We start from the raw sequence: 12,967 nt of genomic DNA on the forward strand, positions 1-12,967 counted from the left end.
TCTGTAAAGGACTCAGGTAGAGGTAAAAAGAAGGGGCTAAGGAGATGGTTCAGCAGTTAAGAGCACTGGCTGTTCTTCCAGAGGAACTGGGTTCAATTCCCAGCACTCACATGGCAGCTGACAACTGTAACTCCAGTTCCAGGGGATCTGATGCCCTCTATTGACCTCAGCATGCACTGCATGACACTGGTGCACTTACATATATGCAGGCAAAATACGCATACACATAAAATAGAAATTAAAATATTTTAAAGGAGGCAAGGACAGACTGTCTTACTGAAGATGGTGCTGGCAGAAGTGTCACAACTGTAGATCTGGATGAGGAGACAGTGAAATAGAGAAAACACAGGTGGGTAGTGTGGGGGCTGGCTGGGGCTAGGAGACTAAGAGGCTCCCAAGTTTGCTAGGCAAGCTTCTTGTGGATAAGAGCATCCCTTCCTGAAACAATCTAGGGCTGGACAATGTTTTTGAAGAAAATCAAGACTTAAATTTTGGATTTGGGTATGGTGACACACACTGTGACACCAGCATTTGGGAGACGGAGGTAGGATGACTGTGAGTTTGAGACCAGCCTGGGCTTCATAGCAAGACTCATCAAAAGAAAAAGAAAAAAATCAACTTCAGATATAACACACTACAGATGTCCACGAGAAAATTCCAGGTAGATAAACCTGGAGTCCTGATGATGGTGGGAATGAAAACTCACCAGGCATCAGTTAAAGCTACAAGCAGGCAGAATCAGGGCAAAGGGTGAAGGCTTGAGAGCAGCCAAGACTAGCGCACCTCCCTTGGAGGACCCCAGGAATGTGATGCTGTAGACTGGACTCTTTTGAAGGACTCAAACACAGAGACTGTGGGAATGTGACCAAGAGGTCCAGAAAAATAGTAGAAACCATGGAGATCTGGGGACCACAAGGTGATGAAAAATTCAGGCAAGAGCATCTCTAGGGAGCTAGTGGGGAGTCAGACCAGGGGAGGGCAGAATGAATGGCCAGCTTTGGCCAACTCCTTCAAGTTAACGTTATCTTGAAATGGGATTTTACTTGTATTTTGAAATTCAATTTCGAGCTGCAAAATATTTTAAGATATAAACGTTTTACATTGTTTCCTGTATTTCAGTGAATCAAAGATTAATTTTATGACAGAAAAAAATTACCTTTTGTGACACAATGTTTTACCACTGGTCTTAATTCTATTTTCAAAAATATTAAAATGTAAAATAAGTCTTATTGAAATATACTTAAATAAAAAGAATTACAAGTTAAACCCTGGCAGTTACACAATTGCTTTAGAAACAGCTCAAAAAACACATTAGCTCATAAGAACACAGTGAATCCAGTCATGGCCCGTCTGTGCATGGGTGTTCGAGGGCACCAAAGCATACCGTGGAGGCCTAGTGAACACCCGACATCTTCCGCTACTGCTTTCTGACTTACCTTTGAGACAGTCTCACTGAACCCAGTCGGTGCTCAGCAAACTGGCTACATTGGATGGCCAGCCTGCCTAGGGAGCCTCATGTCTCTACCTCCCAGTGTGGGATCACTGGCTTTTTTCCCCCTCAATATTTTTACTGGATTTTTGTGTATTTCATACATTTTAACTGTATTTAAACCCCTTCCCATGTTCTCCCTCACCTCAAGATTTCATGCATTGTTATAACATTAAGACCTATCGAGTCAAGTTTGTGTACCCAGATGTCCCTCGGTGTGGGTTCATCCACTGGATTCTTTTTTAAAAAAAATATTTATTTTTATGTGTATGCGTGTATTGCCTGCATGTAGGTAAGTGCACCCATGTTGTGCAATGCCCGCGGGAGGACAGAAGAGGCTATTGGATCCCCTGGAACTGGAGTTATGGACAGTTGTTAGCTGCCATGTGGGTGCTGGGATTTGAACCCGGGTCTTCTTGCAAGAACATTCAGTGTTCTTAACCGCTGAGCCATCTCTCCAGGCCCTCATCCTCTGGATTCTATCTAGCATTGCTCCCTAAAATAAGACCAACTCTGCCTCACCCAGCAGTGATCTGCTAATTCCTCTGCTAAGGTTGGGCTTCCTGCCCATTTCCCCAGTTCTATGCTGGGTTTGCATGGGTCCTGTGCATACTGTCACCATTGCTCTAAGTTCATATGAGCAAGTTCCCAGCCACCTGGAAAACTGTCTCCTTGTGGTTGTCTACCCCTGGCTCTTACTATCTTTCTGTCCCCTCTTCCGCAATAGTCTCTGTGCCCTGAGTGGCAGAGGTTTAATATAGGAGTCCTATTGAGGGACCCATACTCTGCAACCTCTTAGTCTCTACATTTTAGCCAGTGTGGCTTTCTGTGTTAATTGCCCTCTGTTGCATAAGGAAGAGTTGAGAGATGCATTAGTATGCTATCCCTCGTTCCACTACGTCCCATGAACCTTAGGTGAAGAGGTTCCATTGAAGATGTCACTTAGAGCTAGGAATCTCATAGACACTCATTCTCTGCATTTGACCAGTTGTAGAACACTGTAATAGTCTCCATCTGTTGCAAAAAGAAGCTTCTTTGGAGTGGTGATAGGTATACTTGTTAGGGTAGTCTGGAGGTCTCAGGCAGATGATGAGGAGGGACCTAGGGCCAAGGCCTGGGATCACTGGCTTTTTATGTGGGTGCTGGGAATCTGAACTTAGGCCCTCAGGCTTGCATGGCAAGCACTTTACCGCGTCATCTCTCCAATCCTTGTGAGATTTAGTATTTATGAGCTGCAATAGTAATGGAAGAGGGATTCCAGCAGCCCTGCCTACTCCTAGAGCAGTGTCCCCAGACCTCTCTCCAAGAGCTATGTGCACAAGCAAAAGATGAAAAACACTATGTGCTAAGAATACAACTGTTCATTAAATGTCAGTGGTATTATTTACTTAGTATTTGAATGGTCCTGTGAAATTTTAACTGGGAAGGGGCTCCAAGAAAGCAAACTTAACCCCCTGCCCCCAGGCTCAGGGAAAATCATGGAAGAAGGGGCAGAAAGTCTGTAAGAGCCCAAGGATGGGGCAGAGGGCTGTCTTCCGAACACGCATTGTTGCACTCAGGTGGCAGTGGTCACTGGCACAAGATCAAGCAACATTCCAGTAGGCAGCACTCACTAGATTCAGTAAATTAAACAAAAAAAGTGTGCTGAGATGTCTGGGGGTTGGGGGAATAGGATCAAGATACACTCTATATATGAACAAAATTACCAAAGAATAAATAAAAGATTAAAAGCTAAAAACAAAACAGGAAAAAAAAAAGCATGCTCAGCCCAAGTGTGACTCACAGGTAAGGAGAGAGCGTGATGCTGTCAGGATTCCAAGACTCCCCTTCCCGCTGAGCGTGGTCCTCACAGGGAGGGAAGGATGAGGCCTGCAAAGCCCTAATGCAGGCACGGCCAGCTGCTCTGGAATGACAGTAGGCTTATCTTCTAAACCCCACTGTGCCCAATGGATGCCAAGAGGGATGATATGGTCATCAGCAGCTCCTTTCTCCAACCGACCCACACAGAAGGCACAAATGATGCTGTCCAGTGACCACTGCAGCCCTGCTGGCCAGCAGCTCTAGACAGGCCGGGGTCTGCACACACAGAGCAGCCACTGTCAGGGACCAACTCAGCTCAACACCCCAAAGCCACTCAGCTACTCTGGTTGACTGCAATGCACCCCCAGCATCCATCTGCCAACAGAAGTGCAGGCCACGCTGGCCAGCAGTCATCAGTCATGCCGGCCATGCAGTCATGCAGCCATCAGTCATGCCAGCCATGCAGCCATCAGTCATGCCAGCCATGCAGTCATGCAGCCATCAGTCATGCCAGCCATGCAGCCATCAGTCATGCCAGCCATGCAGTCATGCAGCCATCAGTCATGCCAGCCATGCAGCCATCAGTCATGCCAGCCATGCAGTCATGCAGCCATCAGTCATGCCAGCCATGCAGCCATCAGTCATGCCGGCCATGCAGTCATGCAGCCAGCAGTTGTGCAGTCATGCTGGCCACGTAGTTGGCAGGTGTCCACAGCTTCCCAGAACCCACAAGGAACCTGCTGAGTGCCGAGAAGGAAACTGCCAGGACAAAGTGCCCTTTTCTCCTGTTTTTTTCTGCAACAGGGTCTCCCAGCACTGACTTGCCTGGAACTACCATGTAGACCTGACTGGTCTCACAGAAACACGCCTGCCTCCACTTTAATCCTGAGTGCTGGGGGAAAAAGGCATGTGCGCCATCACATCCTGCCTTCTTTCTATCTTTAAAAGCCACATCAAGTTGACAAAGGATTAAGTTTGCAGCTATTTTATTTACAAGTATACATTTAACACAATGAAATAAACACTGATATATTGAAGCCTAGTTAATAGTAGTGTAACAATATGTATCATTTTGATGATTACATTATTTTAAACAACAAACTACACTGAAAAATTAATGCCGATAAAATTCTTGGTCATAATATTAAGAAATACAATATATAAATTGAAAATATGATTGTTTAAAATTTGAAAATGGAAGTGACCTCATTTGGACAGAGTCAGACGTTAACATAATCTGAAAGGGGAGGAGCTCCGACCCAAACGACATCTTTCAGGTTAACAGAAGAAAAAAGAAGCATAGTTTGTCTTCAAGGATGATGGACAGTTTCCTTCTTCAGGGAGAATATATTCCCAGTGTCCTCAGATTCTGTGGCAGAATCATCACATCACCGAGCAGGAAGACTTTCCTTGTGAAGCTGCCCCATCAATCTTTTCTGCTTCCAAAATTATCCTCTTAAAAACATCAACAGCAGTCTGAAAGGCAAATACCAATGGCAGGTCAGTTCTCTGGGGGGCTCTGATGCTGTCTGTAACTGCAGAACAAGGAAGATGGCCACACCCACCCATTCTGCAGGTACAGGCTGGAGGGGGAGGTTTCCAGAAGCCCTCAGGGCCTTCCTCACTGGACTAGCCATCGCCACCCAGCTCCCTCCACCTACTGCCCATTTCCCTTGGGGACTCGTCCATGTTCTACTTCCTTTGTCACACCAGGGCTCCTTCCTGCTCCTGCAGACCCTTTTCCCCTCCACCTCCCCAAACTCCTAGCCTTGACTACCTTCTTACACACAACCACCCTCTAGCTTCCTCAGAGGCACCAGCTGCTGCTTTACCCACACGCCCAGCCAAGCTCCTGGGCACCTCACATGTCTCAGTCCTGGTCTGTTTCACAGCCTTAGTCTTTCAGACCTCTACAGGGTCAAACTCCCCAGGTCCTTCCCATTTAGGAGCCACTGTCACTTCAGGAAGATCTCTTTTCTTCCAAGGATGAGGAGAGCTGTCAGTCTGTCCTTTAAATACAGGACTGTCATCTGTTGTTTTCAGAAGGCAGGGCCTGGTCCAGGCCGCCTCACCACCACGAGTCAACCCCGTCGTTCACTCTGTGTCCTACCACGCTGACTTCTTAGCTCGCTGAGCCCAGTAATGCTGAATCCTACAGACCTGATTTTTTTTGCTTCACTGTTCTTCCTGCTGTGCGGCTAACCGCTTCTTGTTCTTTCTTCCCGGGTCAGCTCTGGTCCCACAGCACAGGCCTGTGGCCACTGCACTTGACCTCCGTTCTCAGCAAGTGTTCAGAGCTCAGCACAGGGTGATGGGGACCCTTGTTCCTGTACTGGGTGACCTAGCTACAGTCCCCGGACTCCCCTCTGCCCAGAGGAGGGTTTTAGGCCTTGACCCTCTCTCCTCTACCTTACCCCTGGCTAATCACTCTGGTCTATAACTCACTGGAAAGCAGAAGCCGCTTTCAGGAGAGAATGCCGTACCCTTGTCTACTATGTGCACTCACCCCCACCTTCCATCCAGTGTGTGAGTAAGATGTTGGTGTTTTTCACTAATTACAAGCCAACCCCAGGGCTTGGGAAGCAGGGCCTCTGGCTCAGATCACCTGCTTATCAGAACAATACAGCGGGGAAAGGGATGAGATGCGGGCCATATGTGACACTTGGTCCTATTGCTTATACCACATAAATTTAACTTTGGATTTCAATTTTCCCATTTCTGAAATGAGGCTGTTCAGTAGAAAACTGAGGACAGAGCAGGCATCCAATATTTTCTAGTCTCCACTCTTACTGTCTGGATCTTCACTTCTGTGCTCCACAACGGAGCTGACTCAGACAGATGGAACACTTGACCATCTGAACACATCTGATGGGAAGACAAAGGTTAAAGAAGCCTATGTCAGATCTCAGAATGCATTAGGGGCTGAGAGAAGACACATCCATTCAGGTCAGCTGGATCCATCAAAAAGGGGACCAAGAGGAACTGAACCCTAAGCAGAGCCTTGAGAGTGAGGGGTGTGCCTTGATGGGAAGAGGCAGAGCATGGGGGGAAGGATGCTGGCTGGCTGTTGCTTCACCGACGGTGACAAGCAGCTAGCTTAGTGTTACAAGTGGTGGAAGGCTAAAATTAAATAAGCATGACAAAACCATAGGTAAGATGCCAACTAGTAAGAATTTGTACTTGCAACTGATGAGACCAACACAAAATGAAGTTCAGAAACCACATACCTGATTTTCTTTAGCAGAAGATTCCAAAAAAGCTGCATTCCAAGATTCTGCCAAAGCTTTCCCTTCTTCATAACTGATCACCCTAAAGGAAAAAGAACACTCTGATTCTTTATTCTTTATAACACCTACAATTAATTTATGAAACAGACTCCACTTTGATCAACATGTACTCTGTTATCAGAAGTAACTCAGGGGCACTTAGTTACACCCAGGCTGGGAAACAGAATAGACAATGCCTTCAGGCTCCAACCACTTCTTAGGAGTTGAGAACATGACTGCTCTCCAGTACTGCAGCACTGGTCACAAATGCCAACTTAGAGCTAGAAGAAATCCTGCCAGGGCTATACTTCACCAGTCTAACCAAGGCCCTTCCCTTTGCTCTGCCACCGGGCTCCCTGGCACAGTGTCCCTTCTTCTGTTCATCACTGCGATTGCAGTCCAGTACTCAAAAGGTATTGTGTGAAAATAGTGAACACTAGCTTTGCCTCATTAACTAACCTCAAGAGAATTGTCTAGCATTTGTTCCTTTTCCTAAAGAAGTGTGGAATTTTCACTATGGTTCTACTGTACCTAACTGCATTAGTTTTCCCATGGGAACAAGAATTAAAAATGGCCCTTTGGTGACTACATTCCCTTGGACCCAAGAACTACATACATACCTTTCCATATGCAGGTCTTTCTTATTTCCAACCAACATAATAGGTATTCTATTTATGAGAAAAATAGAAAGCCAGTCAGTGCCAGATTTGATTGCTTAGAAGAGGCCACTACAATGAATTCTCTAATGAAGAGAAGCCACACTACTTACTGCACTTTCCCCACCATATCCAATAATTTGCCATGGATGACTTTAATCACTTCAAAACTACAAGACAAAAAGTATTAAATCAGACATCCACTTTCACAGAGAAGTCTAAAAATATTATTTAGTGGAAAAAACATCAACACAATAAATTACCTTTTTTTGGGGGGGGGTCTTTTTGAGACAGGGTCTCCCTGTATGTAGCCCCAGCTGTCCTGGAACTCACTATGTAGACCAGGCTGGCCTTGAACTCACTGAGATCCACCTGCCTCTGCCTCCCAAGTGCTGGGATTAAAGGTGTGCGCCACCACGCCCGGCTAGATTCACCATTTTAATATAATTTTTCAAAATAGTCCATCACTGTCAGGCATAGTTCACACCATTTAAATGTAAAGTCTAGCGCTGGGCTGACAAACCACACAAATACCAACTCTAATCTCAAAATTCATCCAGCAAAGAACAGACTGTTTAAATGAAAATCCGTACCAATTTTGAGATCAAGTGCCCCAGGGCACAGCTCTGTTCCCTGTCCTTTTCTAAGTACATCCTTTCTCTGGGTGATGTCAATCCCTTGATTTTCAGTATCAATGTGCTGATGATCCCAATGTGCCACAATGACAACTTAAACTCTGCCACAACGGATTGACACTGCTGACCACTGGTAAATGAACACACGCCATTCCCTCCTCAGTACCACTGCCTGGAATGTTCTCTTCTTTGAGATCCTTGATGATGTTCCTTCACCTCTTTCCAAGTTTTATTCAATGGTACTTCTCTTTCTTTTCACAAAATTTATTTTTAATTATGTGGACATGCATCTGTATGTGGGTAAGTATATGTGTGAGTTCAGTGCCTGTCAAGTTCAGAAGAGGGTGCTAGATCCCCAGGAACTAGAGTTACAGACTGCTGTGAGTGGTCCAGTGTGGGTGCTGAGAACTCAGTTCCTCTGAAGTTGCAGCAAGTATTAACTACTCATTCATCTCTCCAGCTCCTCAATGGCATTTTTTAAAGTATTTTTAAAAATTTTATTATTTGCATTTTGTGTGGTTTGAATGAAAATGTCCTCCACAGGCTCCAAATATTTGGACATTTTTGTCTCCAGTTAGTGGCACTGTTTTGGGAGGTCTTAGAAGGTGTGGCCTTGCTGGAGGAAGCAGGTCACTGGGGGCAGCTTAGACAGTTCTGAAGCCTTGCCAGATCTTGAGTCCATCTCTTGCTTCCTGTGCCTGTTTGAAGATGTAGAGCCTAGCTTCCGCTCCTCCTCTGGCCACCTATGCTGTTACGCCTTCCTACCACGAGGGACTCTTGCCCATTGCAACTGTAAGCTTAAATAAACTCTTCCTTTTATAAGTTCCTTTGGTCAGTGTTTCCATCACAACAGAAAAGTAACTAATACAATGTGTACGAGAGTCAGTATGCGTGTAAGTGCACCTGTGTCGTGCAATGCCCTCAGACATCAGAAGGATCCCTTGGAACTGGAGTTACAGAGTTATGGAGCCTTTGCTTTCTCCATCTCAGTATCACTGTCAGGGACAAATGTTAAGAAGCTCCATGAAGGCTAGACCTTTACTTTGGACACTGTGTGCCTCAAGTTTTGAATAAAGATTGCTTAGTACATTACACACTATGCTGCTTTATACCACGTGCATTGTTACTAACTACTGAGCAATCTCTTAGCTCCAGGTGTTCTAAGTTCTACAGCTGCTGCAGACCTACAATTCCCTTAGCATTTCTGCATTTGCTTACTCTGAAGACTGTGCAGCTACCAGGAAGGAACTAGTTGGCCACATGAGAAAGAATGGATGGCTTGGGACTGTGTGGGAGGCAGTGGGGGCCAGATCCCTTTCTAGTAACTATATCCTTGCACAAACTCCCAGTGAGGACTGGACCTAGTGGTTTCCTTTAAAAAACAACAACAAAAAAACTTACGATGGGTTTATCATTTTTTAAAATTGAATTTGTATTTCATACAGAACATCTTAATCATCTTCATACCCCCTTCCCCACTGACACCCACTCATAGCCCTCCACCCTGCTGGAATTCATAAGTTCTGTCATTTGTATTAAGGTCTATCATGTCACGTCAGTGTCCCCAGATGTCCCTCAGTGCCAGTTTATCCACTGGGGTCTAAGAGGCCTATCTAAGGTCCTTCTCTTTAAGAAGATCAGCTCTTCCTCACCCAGCAGTATAGTGATTTCCTTTTAAAAAATATTATTTATTAATTTTATGCATGAAATTACATGTAAGTACAACCATGTGCACAATGCCTGCAGAGGCCAGAAGAGGGAGTCAGATCCCCTGAAACTGGAGTTAAGGACAGCTGTTAACCACCATGTGGGTGCTGGGAACCAAACCCAGGTTCTCTGCAAGAGTAGCCAGTACTCTTAGCTGAGTCATCTCTGTAGGTCCTCACCCTTTTATAATGTGGGTTCTGGGAATGGAACTAATGTCTTCACTTTGCCAACTGAGCTCTCTCCAGCCCCAGTCCAGGTCTGTGTAGGTTTAGCAGACTACACCAAGATCACTTTCATGTTTAACAGGTTTATCTGACCCTCTCAGTCAACAGTTTTGAACTGCTGGCACAACCCAGTACATCAAGATATTTACTTAGTGGATTATTGAAAAGTAGCACATAAAAAGGATGACAGTATACTACTATACAAGAGATCAGTGAAGTGCACTTTCTATAGGTACTTTTTGCAGTGTAACAAAACCTCTGGTGTACTGCAGCTAAACCAGTTCAAGAAATACTGTCAGTGAATGACAGCTCCAATGAGCTCAGATGCACACTCATGTATAAAAAGCCCATTTGTCTCCAAATACCTACTTATGCCAGTCAAATTCATCAGTGATAATCCCATCTTATTATAGATGTTAAGTATGGACATAAAGTTTTTGTTTCTGACAGAAACCAGAAGTTGAATTTAGGGGACTGACTTTAAGGTATACAGAAACAACCAGTGGGCAAAACCAGTAGTTCTGTGCTGAGTCATTGCCCAGTGTGCAGGAGGACTGGGGGTTCCATCCCAAGCATCACAGTTGATGAGAAAATCCAGGGATCTATAAATAGCTGAATCTTACACTGCTTAAGTATCTCATACCAAACTGCAAATTAGAATTGAGGACACATTCTGAATGTAGGTGACAAAGAAAGTGAGACATGGGGCTGGAGAGATACTCAGCGGTTAGATCACTGGCTGCTCTTGCAAGAGGGCCTGGGTTCGGTTCTCAGCACCCCCATGGCAGCTAACAACTGTCTGTAACTCCAGTTCCAGGGGATCCAGCCCTCTTCTGTCCTCCACATGCACTGCATACATGTGCTACACTTATATCCATGCAGGCAAAATGGGCATAAAAATAAATAAATCAGTTTAGAGCCAGGCATGGTGGTGCACGCCTTTAATCCCAGCACTCAGGAGGCAGAGGCAGGTGATCTCTGTGAGTTCAAGGCCAGCCTGGTCTATATAGTGAGTTTCAGGCCAGCTGGGGCTACAGGGAGACCGTGTCTCAAAAAGACCAAAAAATAAAAAAATTTAAAAAAAAAATCAATTTTAAAAAGTGAGATATCATCAAGTAAACTCAAAGACAATGACCAAAGCCTTAGAGGTTAAATGCAGATGTACACATTCAAATAAAAATTAGCACTGTGGTAGTCATTTTGATTTTCAGTGTTAATCCATGTTCTATCAATTAATCTACCTTTGTTTTGTTGAGACAGAGGCTCCTGTAATCCAATCTATCCAATCTGGCTCAAACGCCTGATCAATCCCCTGCCTCAGACTCCCAAGTGCTGGGTTCAGGCATGCACCACTATGGCAGCTCTCATTAAACGATGTTTAACTATCCCGACTGCCTCAGACAGAAGACAGCCTGTCTCATGTCTACTTCCAAAGATGCCATACAGGGGCACCACAAAGTGACTCGTCCAATGTTGTTTGAGTGAGTGAGTGAGTTGAGTGAGGAGTGAAAGCCAACATTTCCACCCTCTCAGCTCCTTTTCTTTTTCACTTCTAGAAATTATAAGACTCCTGTTTTATTTTACAAAGTAACGAATAATGATTACAATTTGTAGGTAGAGGATAATCTAAACAAAGAAACAAAGACAGCTTTGCCCCGTGTGGTGGCTAGTCCCTGCCTGTAATCCCAGCATTTGTTAAGATGAGGCAGGAGAACTGCTTCAAGTTTCAGGCCAGCCTGGGATACAGAGATCTGTCTTTAAGATTTTTGAAGAGCATGTCTTCTTTTTATTTTTTAAAAATTATCTCATTATTATCATGTGTGTTTATGTATGATGTTATGATGTGTGTGAGTGTGTGTGTTGTATGTGTGGAAGTCAGAGGACAACTTTTGGAAGCTGCTTGTCTCCCTCCTCCATGGGTTCCAGAGATTGAACTCAGGTCCTTGGGCTTGTGCAGCAAGCAGTTTTACCAGCTGAGCAATCTCACTGGCTCAAATGTCCTTATTTTAAAATCTAACTCAATGTAGTAATAAATGTGGAAACAAATGCTATGTGTTTATCTTGAATGTCATCTATCTGCTACTCATCAAAGAAGAAACATTAGTAAAAGGAATCAACAAAATGCATTAGGAAAATTTTCTCCCCAATATATTAAACTCCTTGGAGTATCAATTTGTAAAGTAATCAACTTTTAAACAATCATATAAAATATAATTATATTTGAAAATAATACGTGTTTTTCAGGTAAATTAGTGGGAATGCACAAATGTGATGGTTGGAGTTGACTGTCAACTGTCAACTGGAGAGGATTTGGTATCACCTAGGAGACCCTCCTCCACGCACACCTGTGAGGGATCACCTTGATTAGGTTAACTGAAGTGGGAAAACCCACTTTAACAGTGGGCACTGCCATTCCCTGAGTCTGGGTCTGGACCGCACAAACACGAACAAGCTAGCTGAGGGTCCAGATTAATCATTCTCTGCTTCCTGATTATGGATGCAATGGGACCAGCTGCCTCAGGCTTCTGCTGCCAGGAAGTCCCCTTCATGACATGTATTCACCTCTGTGAGCCAAAAATAAATCCTTTCTTCCTTAAGTTGCTTTTGTTTTATTTATCATAGCAACAGGAAACAAAACTAAGACAACAAATTATCTGATCTTAGGGCATTCATCAGATTTATATATTTGTTCTGGTTAAGGCATTATATGGTATATTAACTATTTTTCTGTAGTGATAAAATACCATGACCAAGGCAACTTACAGAGGGAAGAGTCTATCTGGCTTATGGTCCTAGATGGTAACATGTCATGAGGCATGGTGGCAGAGAGAAACTGGAACTCTGACAAGGCTTAAGAATTCTCAAATACCAGTGTTTCCTCCATCCCTCTAGAGTCCAGCCTCGGAAGGCTAAAAAGAAAAATGAGGAGGAACCCAATAGAGGGATGCCTTTGGAAGCCCTTGTCAAGAAATTCCAATGGACTCATATGAACATCTGAAAATTGCCCTGTTCTGACTCTTTTCTAGCTCCCTGTCTAGAACTTGTAATGCTAATTACTCTTGCTTTTACTTCTCCTTCACATCTCCTAGTCATGACTCAAGGACTTTCTTTTCCCCCAGAGATAAGAGTTATGCAATTTGGGAGTCTTTTAGATAGACCCACTGAAGGGGTACTCCAATTGCCTTACCCT

At 44.4% G+C, this 12,967-nt stretch overlaps 1 protein-coding gene across 1 annotated transcript in view; it reads right to left on the reverse strand.

The window, feature by feature from the left end:
• Nucleotides 1-4,258: 4,258 nt before the first annotated feature.
• Rheb (Ras homolog, mTORC1 binding) overlaps nucleotides 4,259-12,967 on the reverse strand; it is a 49,057-nt gene continuing 40,348 nt past the window's right edge. Inside the window, exons 5-8 of the mRNA XM_008847247.3 lie at nucleotides 7,325-7,381; nucleotides 7,176-7,223; nucleotides 6,517-6,598; nucleotides 4,259-4,765 (exon numbers count right to left, since the gene is read on the reverse strand). Coding sequence (XP_008845469.1) covers nucleotides 4,673-4,765; nucleotides 6,517-6,598; nucleotides 7,176-7,223; nucleotides 7,325-7,381 — 280 coding nt within the window. The 3' untranslated portion in view covers nucleotides 4,259-4,672. The remainder of the gene's footprint in view (nucleotides 4,766-6,516; nucleotides 6,599-7,175; nucleotides 7,224-7,324; nucleotides 7,382-12,967) is intronic.

This window comes from Nannospalax galili, unplaced genomic scaffold, assembly GCF_000622305.1.
Source record: "Nannospalax galili isolate Female #2095 unplaced genomic scaffold, S.galili_v1.0 scaffold302, whole genome shotgun sequence".
Lineage (NCBI taxonomy): Eukaryota > Metazoa > Chordata > Mammalia > Rodentia > Spalacidae > Nannospalax > Nannospalax galili.